Source organism: Neofelis nebulosa, chromosome 5 (assembly GCF_028018385.1).
Source record: "Neofelis nebulosa isolate mNeoNeb1 chromosome 5, mNeoNeb1.pri, whole genome shotgun sequence".
NCBI lineage: Eukaryota > Metazoa > Chordata > Mammalia > Carnivora > Felidae > Neofelis > Neofelis nebulosa.
Window position 1 is genome coordinate 103,732,767 of NC_080786.1, and position 19,346 is coordinate 103,752,112.

Below are 19,346 nucleotides of genomic sequence, written 5' to 3' on the forward strand. Positions count from 1 at the left end.
CTTCTTCTGTAGTTTTCCAGTGACTCAGTCTCCATTCATGCGGGAGTAGATGTGTGGCTATTTCTCAAAATGTCTTACCTTGTCGCTGCTTTTCCACATAGTGGGAAATATTGAAGATCAGTGATACAATCAGAGCTAATCCCAAAAAGGCTAGAATTACCCAGACATAATAGTGGCATCCAGGGTTTTCTGGAAAACAAACAAACATACCTATAATATATTAGCTGCTTACCAATTTGTTTTGAATTGGGTATTCCCACAATTGAAACCATAGTATTTATTCATAATGAAGAACAAATCCTCTGTCACGAAATTACCATTGACAGACAAAGGTTTCTTATAGATTTCAAATGGGTATTGGTGGTAAGTCCCTGCATTCAGCATGAACAAAAGGAAGCAAGTTTCCCACATTCTTAGTGTTGATGAAAGACATTTTTAGTGTTGCTGCTAAAATTTGACAACTGGTGACTGATTATAAAAACTTTGGTTCAAAATCAAGAACATCCAGATTCAATCCAAATGGAATTATAATTGTTTTCTTTGAGTACTTGTTGGCATTGTAGTGGTTGTTGAACTGCCCTCAGTGGTCCTGTGTTTTTGAATAGATCTTTCATTTTCTTTCTTCCTTTCTTGCTTGCTTTCTTTTTTCTTTCCTTTTCTTTTTTCTTTCCTTTTTTCTTTCTTTTTTCTTTCTTTCTTTCTCTTTTTTTTTAAATATTTTTTTTTAACGTTTATTTATTTTTGAGACAGAGAGAGACAGAGCATGAATGGGGGAGGGTCAGAGAGAGGGAGACACAGAATCCCAAACAGGCTCCAGGCTCTGAGCTGTCAGCACAGAGCCTGACGTGGGGCTCGAACTCACGGACCGCGAGATCATGACCCGAGCCGAAGTCGCCGCCCAACCCACTGAGCCACCCAGGCGCCCCTCTTTCTTTCTTTCTTTCTTTCTTTCTTTCTTTCTTTCTTTCTTTCTTTCTTTCTTTCTTTCTTTCTTTCTTTCTTTCTTTCTTTCTTTCTTCTTTCTTTCTTTCTTTCTTTCTTTCTTTCTTTCTTTCTTTCCATATTTATTTTTAAATGAATATAGGCATATATATAATTAAATATATAAAATATATATGCATTTATGATATAGATGTACATACACATATGCGCATATAATTTGCATATTGTTTATTTATATATACTTTGCTTTTGTTTGAACTAGTCTGTGGCTCTTTTTTTTTTTAATTTTTTTTATTTTTGAGACAGAGACAGAGCATGAACAGGGGAGGGGCAGAGAGAGAGGGAGGCACAGAATCGGAAGCAGGCTCCAGGCTCTGACCCATCAGCCCAGAGCCCGATGCGGGGCTCGAACTCGCGGACCGCCAGATCGTGACCTGAGCTGAAGTCGGACGCTTAACCGACTGAGCCACCCAGGCGCCCCGTCTGTGGCTTTTTAAACACCAGCAAATCTATTCACTAATGTCTGCTACCTCGTCTCTATTTTTTGCACCATGTTATTTAAATGTTCAGAATACCATAAACTCCACAGAGAATAGGACCATTTCTGTCTTCTGCTCTGTAGTATCATATATAATGTACATAATTTACAAACATTTTAAAATAATTAATTAGTAAATGGGACAAGTTAACTGATGGTGGTGGTGAAATGGGTGGTTTATTTTCTTTAAGGGAATTTTTATGTTTCATAGAGTCTTAGAAAATTGAGAAGACTTGAATAGTCTTTTATCCTCCAATAAACCTACAAATTAATTTGGTTAAAAACACTAAGGTTTGGAAAGGCCTTATTTATTCATTATGAATATAATCCCATAAATATTTATGAGAATTCTACAACACAGTAATCATTAACTATTTAAAATGTACTACTAATTCTAGGTATCGCACGATACTGCCTACATTCCTAGAATTGTTTATTTGGTTTTTATGTTTAACTGTTTATGAAAAAAACACAAGTTCATACTAAGTCTAAATTTTAAAAATTCTAGCAATAGCAAAATATAGAATAACATATAAGGTTCTCCACTAGAGCATAAATGGGTCACTAATATTATACTAATTAGCCTTTTAAAAAAACTTACCAGTGCGTCTGGAGGATTTTTACCATGTTATGTTATCTGTAGTGGTGGCATGGAATAACACAGTGCTGTTGTAATATAATTCATCTACCCATTTTTCTAAGATGGATATTCTGATTTTTTAAAACGTTTTTCTCTTACAAACAATAATGCAACAAACTTCATTGGACAGGCATTTAACACATATGTGAGCTTATCTGTAGAAAGAGGCTCCTGGGAATACAATTGCTGGGTTAAAGGGAATTTTTAAGGCATGCTTTCAAAGAAAGATTGTTCTCTACCTCCCATTGATAATAGTCCTTTTCAGGTGGTTAATGTAACCAGAATTGTGAAGAATGAGGCCAACAAGCCATCTTAGTTCCCAGATGGGTCTCAGTTTCCTTCTTTGCTATATCACAACACAGAGGTATTAATTTCTGCTTTGTTATCAAATTAATGGTTATATACATGAATTCTGTTATTAAAGACTTCTTTTCTTCTAGTAAAGAAAAAGTCCTAGTTCTAGATTCTTTCACTTTTTAAGGTAATTTGAGGGCACACACTATGTGTTCTATCAAGATAGCTCACAATTATCATTTCAGGTTATTCAGTCTAGTACATTCTAATCACTCACCCTTTGCAGTCACTGTATTTGGTGACAAACAAATGAACTTTAGTTGCTACACAGAGGCCAGACTTATATATATCATCCGTGTTCAATATTAAAAACTATTAGTGAACTTAGACAAGCAAAAAAAGAAAGCTAAGAATCAACCATAATCCTATTATCAAGAGACAATCACTGTGAAAACCTTGGTTCATATACTTCGAATTATTTTTCTCTGTATAGAAATGATTATGGACAGAGACATAAGATTCAATTATACTGAATATACTGTTATCTCCTTTCACCCCAACAATTTATAGTGTGCTTCTTTTCCTATAAATAAAATATGCTTTCATTTCTTTTAGCGGCCTTATATTCCACTGAATGAATTTTCTATAATTTATTTAAACAATCCCTTATCATTAGACATGTAAGTTGCTTGTGATTTTTAGTTATATAAGCAGTATTGTGATGAATATCTGTAGCTAAAACTATATATCCAACCTTAATTTTTTATTTCAGGTAAAAATTCTTTTTTTAAAGTTTATTTTTGAGAGACAGAGAGGGTGAGCGGGGGAGGGTCAGATAGAGAGGGAGAGAGAGAATGTCAAGCAGGCTCCATGCTGTCAGCATGGAGCCCAATGTGGGGCTCAAACTCTCAAACCATGAGATCATGACCTGAGTCAAAACTAAGAGTCAGACACTTAACCAACTGAGCCACCCAGGCACCCCTCAGGTAAAAATTCTTGATTTGTGAGGTCAAAAGATATACACATTTGAAAGGATTTTGATATCTTGATGGCCCAGGTTTTAATTTTTTTAATGTTTATTTTATTACTTATTTTTTGAAAGAGAGACAGAGTGTGAGTGGGAGAGGAGCAGAGAGAAGGAGACACCGAATCTGAAGCAGGCTCCAGGCTCTAAGCTGTCAGCACAGAGCCCAACAAGGGGCCCAAACTCATGAACCCTGAGGTCATGACCTGAGCTGAAGTCAGACATTCAACCAACTAAGCCACCCAGATGCCCCGTTGATGGCCCAGGTTTTAAAACACAATATTAAGGGGTGCCTGGGTGGCTCAATCAGTTAAGCATCTGAGCTGGGCTCAGGTCATGATCTTGCTGTTGGTGGGTTTGAGCCCCCTGTCGGACTCTGTGCTGGCAGCTCAGAGCCTGGAGCCTGCTTCGGATTCTATGTCTCCCTCTCTCTTTGCCCCTCCCCTGCTTTTGCTCTGTGTCTCTCTCTCAAAAATAAACATTAAAACAAAATTTTTAAGGGGCATCTGCATGGCTCATTCAGTTAACCAGCAGACTTGGGCTCAGGTCATGATTTCACGATTTGTCGGTTCAAGCCCCACATCGGGCTCTGTGCTGACAGCTCAGAGCCTGAAGCCTGCTTCAGATTCTCTGTCTCTCTCTCTCTCTTCCCCTCCCCTGCAGGGCTCTCTCTCTCTCTCTCTCTCTCTCTCTCTCTCTCTCTCTTTCTCTCTCTCAAAAAGAAATAAACATTAAAAAAATTTAAAAAAAAATTTTAAACACAATATTCAGAAGACCTTCTCAGGCTGGTCTGGCCTCTGATCCTATTAGTTAATTGGCCCTGACTTTATGTTTATGGCTCTTTTGGTTCAGCCACACTACATCAACCCCCATCCTGATAGCTACTATCTTCCCACACTGTCTCATGTAGTCTCCTCCTTCGTGGTTTGTGGAGGAAGTTGTCCATTTGTCTTTTCTCTGGAGCCTGTGACATGGGTACTTCATGAGAGGGCGCCTGCTCTTATCTCTGCCCTAAGCATAGAGAACATCACAACACTTTTCTTTCCTTACCATGAACTGTTTCCACAAAATGTTGCTTTAGGTTTTCTAATTTTAGGACTTATCTGCTATACTTACCCAATAATATACCCTGCTCCAATCGTTCTGAAGCACTTATGATGCTCAATAGATACCATACTTACATTTCGTGTCCTTATGTCTCTGTATATTTGCTCCTTTGCCTGAAATGCCTTTCTCCTCAGCTGTTTGACAGATTCATAGTCATCCTTCAAGACTACCTTTTCTTTGAAGCATTTGCTCTATGCTGCCTGTCCCCCACCAAGTGACATCTTTTACACCCCCCTACGTTTCAACAAATATTGAGACGATCATCTATGTGTAAAAATCTCTTCCTACTTGACTGTGAACTTCCCAAAGGACAGAAAGAATGCCATATTCATCCTGGTCTTCATGCCTCAATTTCCTCATTTCACCTATTTTTGTGGGGATTAAGTGAGTTAAGACATGTAAGGAGATTTGTAGAAGAGTGTTCCTCGCCAGTAAGATGCCCCATAAATGTTAGCTATTGCATCGTTTTCAAAAATTTTTAGTGTAGTTGACATACAAGGTTACATTAGTTTCAGATGTACGTTTCTATACATTATACGGTCACCACAAGTGTATCTACCTTCTGTCCCCACACAACACTATTACAATACCATTGACCGTATTATCTATGTTGTACCTTTTATTCCCATGACTTAGTCAATTCGTGACTGGAAACTATCGTTATTCTTATTCTCATCTCCCTACTAGTGAGACTCCTGTTATTATTTCTGTAACCTATTCAGCACAAAGTAGGTTCTCACTGAACACGTGTCAACTGACTAAATAAAAGACAAGTGGAATAAAGACAGACAATGTAATGACTAGGGCCAACAGAAAAGTTCTGATCAAATATGAGGTCTAGGCACACTCACAATCTAGGAAAGACAAGTTGAAGATCATAGTACATTTGTCTCTAGTGCTGTTGAGAAAAGACCTACCTCCCAGCAGCTATGAGATAGATCCTTGTGAAAAGAAGAGTAACACATTAGGCCGCTGTAATCTTGGTGAAAGTACTCATGAACAACATCCTAATTCTCTCTGCCCTGAACCTACATTTACCAAAAAACCTACAGATTATTATATTTTTTCTAAGAACTTGATACAAGGAAGTTGGTGCTAACAGCTAGGTATCTAATTAAATTTATGGGGTGTCCACCACTATAAACATAAAATTTTATTTTCTTGTTTAAAAATCAGTCTTTAGGGAGTTTGGTTAGTGTCAGTGAATTCTCTGGGAAAGGAATTTAAACAATACCACTAGTTGAGGTAAGCTGTATGAGCCAGCTACAACCCTAGGAAGTATATGCCTGCATAAAACTGGGATGTTAATGACATCCCAGTCAGGGTGATTAGAAATAATCTCCTCACAGAACACACAATAACTTTCAGAAGCATGAAGTGGGATATGCCTTCATTCCTCAACTTTTGCCTTGAAGACCCATCAATATCTTTACTTTTACTTATTAAAAATGCACACTGTCCTACTATGAGAAGAGAAAAATAAGGGTTTTCTTATATGCTGAAAACATGGTTCTACCTTCATAAATCAAGAATGGCCTCATGAAATAGTTGTTTTGTCTGGTTATTGTTAGCAAAAGAATGGGCAAAGTATAACTATTTATAATTATTGTTTTAGGCAAATATTTGTTATTATTTTTTTCAGCCTACTAGTTATATGCCACAATATAGCACAGTTTACCTAAGAACACATATCACAGCTAGTTTATTTTAGAGTTGACCTGAAAGTTGCATTGTTTTAAATGAAGCATTTGATAGATGTATTAACAATTTACCTTTGGCTAAATTAGGTGACTTGTAGTCTTGTGTTAGAAATAGTCCAGGGGGTCCTGAGTGGCTGAGTTGGGTAAGTGGCTGACTCTTGATTTCAGCTCAGGTCATGATCTCACAGTTTGAGATCAAGCCATGCATCGGGCTCTGTGCTGACAGCATGGAGCCTACTTGGGATTCTCTCTCTCCCTCTCTTTCTGCTCCTCCCCTGCTCATATGTGTGTGCTCTCTCTCTCAAAATAAATAAATAAACTTAAAAAAAAAAGAAATCATGCAGTCTAATTTTTCCAGAAAAGAAATACAGATGGCCAGCAGACACATGAAAAGATGCTCAACATCACTCATCATCAGGGAAATACAAATCAAAACCATAATGAGATACCACCTCACACCTGTCAGAGTGGCTAAAATGAACAACACAGGAAACAACAGATGTTGGTGAGGATACAGAGACAGGGGGATCCCTCTTACACTGTTGGTAGGAATGCAAACTGGTGTAGCCACTCTGGAAAACAGTATGGAGGTTCCTCAAAAAGTTAAAAATAGAACTACCCTATGACCCAGCAATTGCACTACTAGGTATTTAGAGGTATTTACCCAAAGGACACAAAAATACTAATTGGAAGGGACACATGCACCCCAATGTTTATAGCAGCATCAATAGCCAAATTATGGAAAGAGCCCAAATGTCCATCAACTGATGAATGGATATAAAGATTTGGTGTGTGTGTGTGTGTGTGTGTGTGTGTGTGTGTACTCAGCCATCAAAAAAAGAATGAAATCTTGCCATTTGCAGCGATGTGGATGTAGCTAGAAAGTATTATGCTAAACGAAATAAGTCAGAGAAAGACAAATACCATATTATTTCATGTATATGTGCAATTTAAGAAATAAACAGATGAAGATGGGGCGGGGGGAAGAGGGAGGCAAGCCATAAAAGCCATAAAAGACTCTTAACTACAGAGAACAAACTGGGGGTTGCTGGAGGGGAGGTGGGTGGGGGGATGGGCAAAATGGGTGATGAGTATAAAGCAGAACACTTGTGATGAGCACTGGGTGTTGTATGTAAGTGATGACTCACTAAATTCTATACCTGAAACTAATATTACAGTGTATGTTAACTAACTTGAATTTAAGTAAAAACTTTAAAGAACATTTACTTTAGAAAATTTGTAATTAAAAAAAGAAGAAGAAGAAGAAATAGTCCAGTCTAGAATTATTGCATCAAATCCTATGACATACACTTTGGAACCTTGATCATTCAATCATGCACATGCTGAAAGGATGCAAAACTGATTTTGGAAGGAAATTTTGACCCTGCCTATAGGTTGTCCCTGGATCTACCTCTGAATGAAAGCAGAATGGACTTTGATGGCTTTCTATTCTGGGAACATGTCCCAGTTATGTTCCCAAAATGTTTTAAGAGAATATCAAAGTGGTTTCCCTCTCAGCTGACAATCTGCCCTAAAATGGCAACAGAATACTGAACTTCAGGTTATAGTCAGAAAATAAAAATTTAAACACTGTCACTCTGTTTGTTCTCTTACATTTTGTACATTTTCTGTCTACGTTATCAGGGCAAAATAAATCTTGTTTTAAGAAAAAGAACCAGCTGTATAAAACTTGCTACTGAATTAATTAATTATAAGAATTTTATGGACTAGAAGATATTATTTAATATGTCATTCAGTATCTCAGGTAGAAGAAGCTGAGGATCTCCTCAAGGACTGTCACATTTTTGCTCTTCTAGTTCATGTGAAAATTGATATTGGCCATCTGTCTATATGTATCATTTGATACACAATCTATCTTAAGAAAATCTCTTGGATAATATGATATACTTATTTTTTGTGACTTAATCGTATCTCTTGCTCCTTGTTTTCGTTTGTCTTGATCTATTTGGTTACCCTTTATACTGTGCTATATACGTCTATTACCTCTCTTTCTAGGGGAGAGGCGAGAAAGCAAATAAATAAATAAAAAGAATAATAGATCTCTAGAACTTATCCTTGAGATAAGGATAAGTTGGGAATTTTCTTTCTAGGGGAGAGGTGAGAAAGCAAATAAATAAATAAATAAAAAGAATAATAGATCTCTAGAACTTATCCTTGAGAGAACTAACAATTTACCTTCTATTTAGTGTTTTTTTTCTTTCTAGTTCTCATAGCGTCTAGTATTTAGTATAGATTCAATAAATGGTTATGGTTTGGGTAAATAAAGTAGAGCACAGTGTAAAAAGGTATACTTCAAGGCAAAACCCTTAATCTTATTTTTATAATTACACTGATTCTAGCTATAAAATATCCTATCATTTGCACAAAATTGTATTTCAATTAGAAGTTTCCCTTTATTCTCTGTAATTAAAAGGAGCACTGAAAAAGTTCTATCAGTCCATTAATTGGGACAAGAAGATAATTTGTTTTCAACTACAAAGAAAGAACCAAATCAATGTCATGTGCCTACATTTTACATAAAGGGTTTAAGGAACCTGGTAATTTTCATAAAATGTGTCAGGAACAGTAAGGCCAAAACACAGGCCAAATTCTGAAGGGTAGGGTATACTTAGCATAGTTTCTGGTTTTCCTATTGATTTTGGGGGTCTGCAATTCCCTATCCAGACTTCTGTTTTCCAAAATTTTTTTCCTTGTGTAATGTGATCTGAGTTTTAAACAGGAAGCTTTTCATTTAGAAGCTTTGTTATTTCATGACATTCTTGATAGCTTTAATAGTTTTTTTTATATTTTAATTTTAAGTAATCTCTATACCCAATGTGGGGCTCAAACTTACAACCCTAAGATCAAGAGTCACATGCTATAATGACTGAGCCAGCCAGGCACCCCAGCTTTCATAATTTTTTGATTGTCAACAAATGCCCCCATTTTGAAAAACAAAAAACATACACAGATGAGAAGTTATTGAGTAGCTACATGGTGGAGATTTTCAACTTGAATGGCAGATCCATATAGATGCGAATACACATGCACACGCACTTTCATACCTCCCTTTATCCATATTCAGTATATCTCCATATGCATGTGGATATCTATTCGGTACAGATAAATGCTTCTTACAATGCTGGATTCACAAAGTGCTCAAAAATTCTTGCCCAACAAACGCAATCTTTACTATTATTATTCCATAATTATAGTTACTTTCACTTAAAAAGCTTTTATCAATTTAAAAAGAACTCCCACACAATTTGAATTTAGCTATTACACTGTTAAAAAGCCAAAGGCCTCAAGAAGTTATTAGTGAGGCAATGACAGCTAGGAAAACCATAATTTAAGTTTCTATATAGCATTCAACTGCCAAGGGTTAATAGTAGTAGCTTTAATTATAAGACCTCTGACTCCCTTAAAGCCAAGAGTACTTGGCAGGCACTGTATTTAGAATTCACACTTGCATGTACTCTGGAGGGAAGCCTAGCTAAAGCAAATGTATTGTCTTTCTGCTGACAGATATGACTCCTACAGAAGCCTTTAAACAATTAACAACAGAAAAGCAATACATATAATGCCTTAACTGTTTCTCCTTCAGGGAGTCTGTAACTGAGACAAATGCATACGTTTATAGTATATAAGATACGGCTTTTCATGACGGTTTCTCTTTCTTAGCTTGCAAACTCTGTCAGAGGAGTGACCTTCTCCTTTTTGCATCCCATGAATGTGTATATCTACTTTAGACACCCCAGAAAGTTCAAAGAAAAAGTTCTGATATAACAATCCCCATGGATTCTACCTATACAGCAACTTTCTTACCATGATGATAGTTTGGTGTGGAACTAGATGCATTCTTGATGACTCTTTGTGACATGTCGTCAGTATCCACAAATCCCACCCCCCTCCCCCACCACTTACATCACAATCACCCCATCAATAAAAGGCATTAGAGTCATAGATAGAAGCACTGGAAGGGATTCTCAAATCTACTCCCAGGCTTTTGAGTAAATAAAATATTGTTTTTAATGCCAAATTTGAAATCTGTCAACCTTAAATACGTGTCTTTTGTGACCAGAGGGTTATTTGAAAAGTGGGTGGTGTATGTTGAGGAAGGACTATGATGGAGAGACAGACAACAGCAATACAGGGCATTGGAATGTCTGCTTTGAAGTGTAGAGAAAGAAAGAGTGTAGTCATTTATGAGCTGTGTGACTTCTTACATATCACTGAACCTCACTAAACCAATTGTAAAGTTGGAGGTCCGATCCCCATCTGTGTGACATCAAGGTCCCTCTTTCTAGTACATCATGGTTGCTCTTCAGCAACACTTACTGAATTTGTTAGAGAGCATACATGTGGAGTGAGGTGGGGGCAGATTTTAAGACCGTATAATTCCTCCAATACTGGGCTACTTGGCACTTTTATAATTAAACTCTAATTAGGATTGGTCAACTTGAGAAATCCTATTAAGATTGAAGTGTTGCCAAAATCCCTGCTGTTGATGAGTCTTTCTTTTCCTGTATTTACTCCTTCATTTTATTTCTGTACTTACTGTTTTCTGTTGGAGAAGCACCTTGGTGATATCCTCGGAAGATGCCCTGGTTGTTGGGAATTTTCATCCAACAAAATTTTAACTACTATGTTACTTTAATGTTTTAAGAAGGCCTGTTAATTTTTTATCTCTTCTTTCTAGTTTGGGAACACTGAGAAAATTAAATGAAATTTAAAATGCCCAGAAATGTGACCAGTAATGATGCTGATGATAATGACAATGATGATGATTATTTTGTTTTTTAATTTTACAAACCCTTGGGTTGAGGGTAATGATATTTATTATTAACTAGCAATTTGTGCACATTTATTTCTGAGTTATGATTAGTAAGTGACAATCTTTCCCGAACTGACTTTCCTTAAAATCACTGCAAACATTAACTAAATTAAATGATGAAACACGTTGTCTTTGACCCATCTTTAATTTAAAGAACATCTCAGTTTAAAAGATGATTCATAATTTAGTCCTACCTAGTCTCTAAAGGAAAGGCTTACTGTCCTCAAAAAAGGAGATTGAGGCTCAAGGGAAAAGAAAACCGAGTAAAAACAATGAAAATTCTTTTTTTGAAAAACAGCAATGTGTAACTAAATCATGGCACACTCTTTACACTAAGGGTAGCCCACAAGAATTGTTTTTGCCATTTGATTCAGCTAATATTGATTTTATGAGCATGCAGAAACACAGTAGGAATTATGATACTGGCCCATTGATTGATGCAGCGAATATAAAGCATGTAGGTAGAAGAAAAGGAAAGATTTGCATTTTTTCTTTTCATACCTCGTTTTACTTAACCAGGAATAATTTCACTCTTTCACACTTATTTTCTTTTTTAACCTCGCCTGTCTAAATGTAAAACATATTGTCATCTGACTCTCTTCTTTCACATTGTTCTCCCCCTCTCCTTTTAAGATCTGAGTCTTTAACAGCAAACATTTGGTATTTTTATCTCTTCTGTGGAATTGCAGAAGCTCTCAACCGACAATGGAGGAACTCCTATGTTACCTCGAAAGGGAAAATCTAAACTTGGAAATGGTATGAAATTTTATCACATCTATCGTAAAATTAGAATTAAGTAATCCTGGAAATAGTTGAATGCCATATTCACTGCCTTTGACCTTCCCACACTTCCTGAGTTCCCCAACACCATCAGCTCATGGCCACTGTAAATAGTACTGCCATGTCTATTTTTTCCAGGGCATAGCAAAACTGCAACAATCGATTTTGTTCTTTGCTAATCTATGAACCTGGAAAAAAGTGAAGACAGGTGCGAAAATCGTATGTATCCTACGTAGGTATCATGCGATTAATCAGCTGTGTGATTAATCCAATTAATTGTTTTTAAAATTTGGCAAACATTGGAAAGCAAATTCACGGATTATATATAATATCTTTACCCTATAAGTGGCTCATACAAATTGATCTTAAAAGTATGATAAAGCACAATAATTAAGCAAAAGATGTAATCAGACAATGCACAAATTGTATGATTATAGTTTAAAAACCCATGTGAAAGTGTTCAGCCTTATTATAATCAAAGTAAGTATTATCAATAGGCTAGCATATTACACTTTTTCAGTAAAGATTTTTTTTTTTTTTAGATGATACCAAACTGTTCAGGAGACACACGCTAGGATCAAAGTTACTTGGTAGCAGTCTTAGAAAAGTATTTTGGTAATAATGAGACTTAAAGTGTTCATAACCTCTTGCTCAGTAATTTCAACTCTAGAATTTCCAAGAAAATAACCTTTAATAGAGAAAAAGCTATAGAGATTTTCAACTTTCTCTCATTTTAAATATAATACAACTGGATACAACACAGATGTCAAACAATAAAAAAACAACTAAGGAAGCTGTTATTAACCCAATGAATGTCATAGTCTACATTCATCTAAAATGATTAGGCAGAAGTTTTCATAAAAAGGGAAATCATTACGTTCTAATGTTAGCAAAAAATCTAGACATATGATTTTATGTTCATTATTATTTCATGTAGGAAAAGCAAACCATATAGAATGTATAGAAATAAAAGTAGGAAGGGAATACAACATAATATCTTACGATTTTTAAGGTGATGGGAGCTGTGGAAATTTTTTTCTTTTTCATGTATATTTCATAGTTCTCCCACTTTATATGTGTGGTTTCTTTTACAACAAAAAGATTTTTATTAAAGAAATAAAAAGTATGTAAAACAATGAAAGAGGAATGAACTATCAACATGGAACAGACATCCAGCTAATCGATGGGGATTCAACCCTTGTAATCCATGCTGCAAGCAATCGAATTTTCACTGGCCTTTGCAGAATGGTCAGCTCTCTGATATTGACAATTGGATTAATGTCTGGGAAGGTAATAAAATCCCTAAACTCAAAGGAATTAGAATGTGGTTAGTACTAACCAGCTTTATAACTAAACTAAAGAAGAATACGCATGATCAACAAGTTTCTTTAAAAATAACAGATACTTTAAATGGCATAGTTATCAGTGAACACCAGTGAAAGCTACAACTAGCTTTATATTATAAAAACTCCCATTTTTTTCTTTTAAGAGAAAATAATCAACTTATATTCAGTAAAATATTTCAAAGTATTTTCTAATTATACTAAAGGCTATCTCACACTTTAAAAATAACATGTAAACTGATTTACTTCCCAAATGTTAGGTGTTTTTTGGATGGGGACATGGAAATTATTTAGTGAATTTATAGGCATAGGAATAGAACAAAAGAATTAAAAATACCGCTTACCTGGCATGCTTCTTTTCTCAGAGAAATCCTTATGTAACCATAAGGCAAATATATGGATTAAAAATGCTCCCACAAACTTTTTTTCCTCAGTAATGTTGCTCTGTTGCTTTAGAAGTAGTGTGCCAGTAAAACTTGTCTTTAACTGTACCTCAGTTTTCTCTCTCTTCTGTGTCTTGAAATCTTTCGTGTGTACTTTGTTCAGTTACAAACAGGAAATGTGGTGATGGAGGCTTCTAGAGTTTTGATCTGAAACCAGTACACTCTTGAATTTTTGTGTTACGTGACAAGACCAATCTCACAAGCCTCTGCATTCTGGTATTTGGATTTCTATCAATACCTGAATCTAATTTAAAAATAATAGTGAAAGCAAAGCCTGGGGGTGGATCTCCCATCTCTTTGGAGAGAATCCAGGGATCTCCTCTTAAGTGAGTTCACATGGAAACAAAGTAAAACATCTGACAGTAGGGAGGAAACAGTGAGAAGCCCAGGTGTGCACAGCTGTTAGCTGTGTTTTCTTTGAGGCACCATGGAGGAAAAGGGATTGGTGCTTTTTGAACATTGCTATGTTGCAGGCGCCTTCTTTACCTGGTCGCACTGGGAGACCTGGTGCCTGCCTTCTATCCTGACAACCCTCACTGCAACCAGGGTGAGGTAAGTCCCTCTGTCCAATCTAGGGCCGCTTGGCAACAAGCTCCCGCTCTCAGTGCGGTTAAGTATGTTAAGTGGCACTACTTTAGCATGCATATTCCTGAGCCCTACTGAATCGGAATATTTGGAGCAGAGCCCAGGAATCTGAATTTCCACAAGTTCCCCTGGTTATTTTAAAATATAGGTGTTCTGGACAGTGCTCTAAAAATAGCATGTATATGTCAATGGTGTGTTTTATTTTTACCTTTACTCAGATAAAGATGATCTCGGCAGGATCTGTGAGTACGGTTTGTATGTGTTTTGGTGTACATATATTTGCTGCATATTGTGTGCCTATGCATATTTGCTCATGGATCCCCCCAGTTTTCTTTAATTATAGAAGAATGACGAGCCTGAATCCAGTTTACTACAAAAGGGGATGTACACAAACTTTAAGAACTTGAAGGAAAACTTAAAAATGAGACCTCTGACGCACAGACTCAGCACAAAATATTAAATGACATGCAGGATATCTTACTCTTGCTGATTTCTCTAAGATACTTGGGGGCAGGGAGAGTACTGATCTAATCCATCATGAAAACCCCAGCATTGACAGTAATGTCTGGCATGCTGTTAAGTCTCAATAAATATTCTCACAAGGATGGAATAAATAAAATAATGTTAATCTTCTGCTTTCTCCTTGTTCTATTATAGAAAACAACCTCCAAGTAATCAAAATACAGTGCTTCTTTATTCTTTGAATGGGGTTGACTAAACACAGATTTTTCCACTTCAATCACTTTCCCCCCAAATATTTCTTGTGAACAATTATTGAATCAGAATCTGTAAAACTGAAAGAGACCATAGTCTAATCTAAAAAAGCATTTCAAAATGTGTTTCATAAAACACCAGGCCTTTAAGAAAATTTGTAGAAAAAATGCTCCTTCAACAGATATATTTAGAAGAACTATTATTTTCACCTTCATGGATTCATATTAGTATATTAAAGGCTTAGGTAAGTCCTATAAAAAGTGAGCCTGAGTAACCATTTTAACAGAGCTTCTTCTAAAGCTATTTGGCCAGAGAACTTTTTGTTCAGCACTACCCATTAGCAGGGTAACAGGTTGTAGGAAGCAGGCGTGGATACCCACAGACTGAGAGCTCAAGGGAATAGAAGTCTCAGGTTCATGTAGGGAAGAGAGGACAACAAAGAGTTAGAAGGATTCATTCAAGAATTAGGTGGGACACAGGACTGGAAATTCATTCAAAAGAAGAGAGCCCAGCTCTGTGGCAGTTTTGAGGGGTTGAGCTTTGGACCTAAGATGGGATAACTGGTCAGGAGGATAGAAGCCCCAGGCTCAAAAGGGAACTGTGTAGATCACCTAAGCAGGAACATGGAACCATGGGCAAAGTAGATGCCCATTTGTATTAGCTGGGGCCTCCAGAGAAAGAGAGAGAGAAGGGATCTTAGTACTGGAGATTTATGTGCAGGCACTTCCTGTTAGAGCAAAAACAGTGCGGAGGATGGAGAGAAAAGCAGCAAGGATGCCCTGATTGACCATAAAGCACAAATCCAGAAACAAGGGCATTCAGTAATTGGCTTTGGATATGAAGAAGGTCAGCTTTAGTAAGAATAATTCAGGTACAAATGCAGGAACCCTATGGTTAGCCCAGGAGGTGTATGTCTCAGGATAGTCCAACAGGGAGATAGATTCAAACCAAGTGAATCAGTTGTGACAGTACCCAAAGCTGGCTAAGGGCTTCCCTGCCCCAAGTCTGTGACCTTCCACATACCCGTCTGCAGAGATCTGGGGAAGTCAAGAGCAGAGGAGACAGGCAGAGACCAGGAAAGAGTATATCCTACTCCTTCAGGTCAATAAGGCAGCCTGTGATACATGCTGAGTGATTCCTTAATGGCTTAACAGAGTTCATGAACATGATGCATGATTGGCATCTCTAAAATAGTACAACTTAGGTTGATAAATCCAAATCACTGCACTATTTCTAATTATTCTAATATTTTTGAAAAGCAATCTGCATGACAAGGTTCCCCATTCTATAGATTTATACATTCAGGAGATAGAGCAAGATTGTCCAAGGTCACACAGGAAGTCTGTGCCTGTGCATTCGATAGCTCCACATATGTTTGAAATTTGCCAGGGGGGTGGGAAGATAGCTTTTCATTAAATATAGGTGGCTGAGCACATGGAGACATTATGAGAACATAAAAAAGCCTAGGTATGGATTTATGTGTGTTATGAAATACATTAGTGAGTACAATCAGATATTTGAATGATGCCTTCATGAGTCATGTTCAAATAATAAATAAATATGAGGCTTCAGTAGTACTTTTTAATGAGTTGGGTTATCAAAATGAAGTTTAGCAGATAGCTGGACTAAGCAGATCTGTCCTGACAAGCTTGAAGCAGTTAAAAATGTAGGAAATGTGAGGGGAAGGTATGTAGTTCTGACGGGCACCTGTCAAGAAGTGAGAATTTTAAGGCCAACAAAATTGAGGTCTTGTTGCCAAAAGAAAATGAAAAGTACGTCAGAATGACAGCTGCCATTCAGAGCTTACACACTCAGAAAAATGGGTCATAGAGCATAGAAAGAAGCCCAGTTTTCAAATCTCTTTTTGGATGATCATCTATATTTTATTTTAATCTTTATCACTTCAGTATATTTATTTAAATCTGTATATATACACACAAATATATATTATATACACACACATACATGAATATGTATTTTAAAGTTCAAGGGGTTTCAAACCATTAACAGTAGCTACTAGCAGGGGATTACCTGGGACTTACACTTTACACTTTACAAATTTGTCTACTGTTGAAATTGTTTACAGTAACATGCACTAAATAAAATAGTTGGAATAAAAGATGCCTCCTTATTTTGAAGGCTCTTTGGAATACCTTTGTTTTATGCAAATAGAACTTATCTCTCTGTGTGATTTTTCCTTATTCTGGTAAATCATTCTTTAGCACGACTGAAGCTGGTATGCAAACCACTTTATGAAAAAAGGGGAGGGACCCTTGTCCTTCCAATTATGCTGTTGTAAATTATGAAATCATTCCAAATTAATTAGGGTGTTACAATTGCATCTGATTAGACTATACTGATGATTCATATTTTCATTGACTTTACACTATAAGATCCTCCAGAAAACAATTATTCCAGTGAAAAGTTAAAACAAGTTAAAAAACAAATAGAACAATGTGTGGATTTGGCATCAGATTCTCAGCTCTTTTTATTATACTTATCATAACTCCATAGGACCAGAATTCTTGGAAAATCAAAGGCTAAAATAAAAGAGTAAATAAAATTCAGGAACAACCAGTAATGGCTAATAGGAGATACAGTCCATCTTCCTACATGTGAAAGGCTTAAGTATTCAAATTTTCTAGAAGAAAACAATGTGCCCCATTACAAAAATTTCTATGTAATGCCCTGGAGAGAGGGCTATTAGTAAAGTCAGAGCATTCTGAAAAATTTTGTTCTTACTTGAAACACAACCGGCTCAAAGTAAATCCAGTTTATTTACCCAATACAACTTTTATAGCTTTAGTGAGCTAATATACAATTTCTCTTCTCAAGAGGAGGATATACTCAGTATTTCAAAAAATTATTTCATGAGAGAAACATCCTTTTATTTTATTATTTTTTCAAAGCCTTTTGCAAGACTATTGCTCTGAGGTATGTATTTTAGGAAACACTGGATCAAGCAACTTTTCTTCTTGTTTAACTGGCTCTTCTGACCTCCTCCCACATTCAGAGCCTGGCTTACTTGAGGGACACCACAGATAATAACAACTTTACCACCTATATATGAATTTACATGTCTAGAAATGTTTTGCCTGAAATTATAAAGGGCTAAGCCTTTAAAATTCAGATGTCCCAGGACAGATAACACAGTTAGCATCCTCGGAATAACCTTCCCGGTAGGACTAGTTCTAGTGGATCTTCCACCAAATAAGACAGATGGTAGACTAAATTTTGGTCAAAAGAAGAGATTTGAGATGAAGACACTTCTAGAAGGTAAGCTCTAGTGGGAGGACCCTAAGAGCTAGAAACACAGAATGGGAGCAAGAACACCAAGAAGTGGTGCACCGGTCCGTGTCCTGGCTGGAAACAGATGCAACCACCAAAAGGGTTAATTGAATGAGTTTAATGAAGGAATTGTTTGCAGAGGTGCAACCTGGCCTAATGAGAAGAACAAGGGATGGTGAAACACATTCAGGTTAACAACAGAGAAAGCCATGACAACTCCTAGGCTTGAAGGTATTAGAGAAATACCCACTACTGCAACCTAGTGAAGTAAATAGCTGTAAGAAAGGGTTGCCTGACAAAAGTATGGCTTTTGGTTAAAACAACAAAACAAAACAAAACAGGGGCGCCTGGGTGGCTCAGTCGGTTAAGCGTCCGACTTCGGCTCAGGCCATGATCTCGCGGTCCGTGAGTTCGAGCCCCGCGTCGGGCTCTGGGCTGACGGCTCGGAGCCTGGAGCCTGCTTCCGATTCTGTGTCTCCCTCTCTCTCTGCTCCTCCCCCGTTCATGCTCTGTCTCTCTCTGTCCCAAAAATAAACGTTAAAAAAAATTAAAAACAAAACAAAACACACATCCATTGCTGGTTATGACCAAGCGAGAAGGGAGTTGTGGAAAAACATGCTCATTTTTTTCTTCTCTGCCCTCCAATCTCCCACCCATTTTCCTCATTAGTCAAACCCAATGATGTCAGAGAGAAAAGCAGCCCTCATGAAGTAGTCCATAGAAGTCAACCTCCCGTGGGTCAAAGAGGAGTGGAGAACAAGAGCATGGATCTGGAGGGATAAATATGTGAATAAGGGGTGCTGAGAATGAACTTAATTTTAGATACGTATTATCTGTCCTGTCAGACATGGACTTTATAATTTTGTAAGTAGGTTTATTCTCCACAGTACAGAAGTGTAAATAAGAGCAATTAATTTCAAGATTTTTAACTATATTCTTTAGGACAATTTTATTGACCCTAAAATAATACTTGAGATATCCTAAATAATATTAAGTTGGTTCTTCCAAAGTAAAACAAAACTAAGGATAAAAGCAAGTATAAAGGGGGAAAATGCCTAAAACCACCATCTGAAAATTAAGAAATGCTTGTTCCTAGAAAATTACTACAGTTTCA

The 19,346-nt window shown here is 36.8% G+C and overlaps 1 protein-coding gene and 1 long non-coding RNA gene across 3 annotated transcripts in view; one reads left to right on the forward strand and one right to left on the reverse strand.

The window, feature by feature from the left end:
• Positions 1-13,852, reverse strand: part of LOC131512587 (T-cell receptor-associated transmembrane adapter 1) — a 39,471-nt gene extending 25,619 nt beyond the window's left edge. The window contains exons 1-2 of one of the 2 annotated variants that reach the window (XM_058731484.1): positions 13,547-13,852; positions 79-189 (exon numbers count right to left, since the gene is read on the reverse strand). In XM_058731484.1, the coding sequence (XP_058587467.1) occupies positions 79-189; positions 13,547-13,553 (118 nt within the window). In that variant the 5' untranslated portion in view covers positions 13,554-13,852. Of the gene's footprint in view, positions 1-78; positions 190-10,070; positions 10,153-13,546 lie in introns of those variants that run through there. The other variant, XM_058731483.1, reaches the window with a different exon arrangement.
• A 193-nt stretch (positions 13,853-14,045) lies between these two features.
• The window catches only part of LOC131512588 (uncharacterized), a 40,109-nt gene continuing 34,808 nt past the window's right edge, over positions 14,046-19,346 (forward strand). The window contains exon 1 of the long non-coding RNA XR_009262192.1: positions 14,046-14,197. This is a non-coding gene — a long non-coding RNA (uncharacterized LOC131512588). The remainder of the gene's footprint in view (positions 14,198-19,346) is intronic.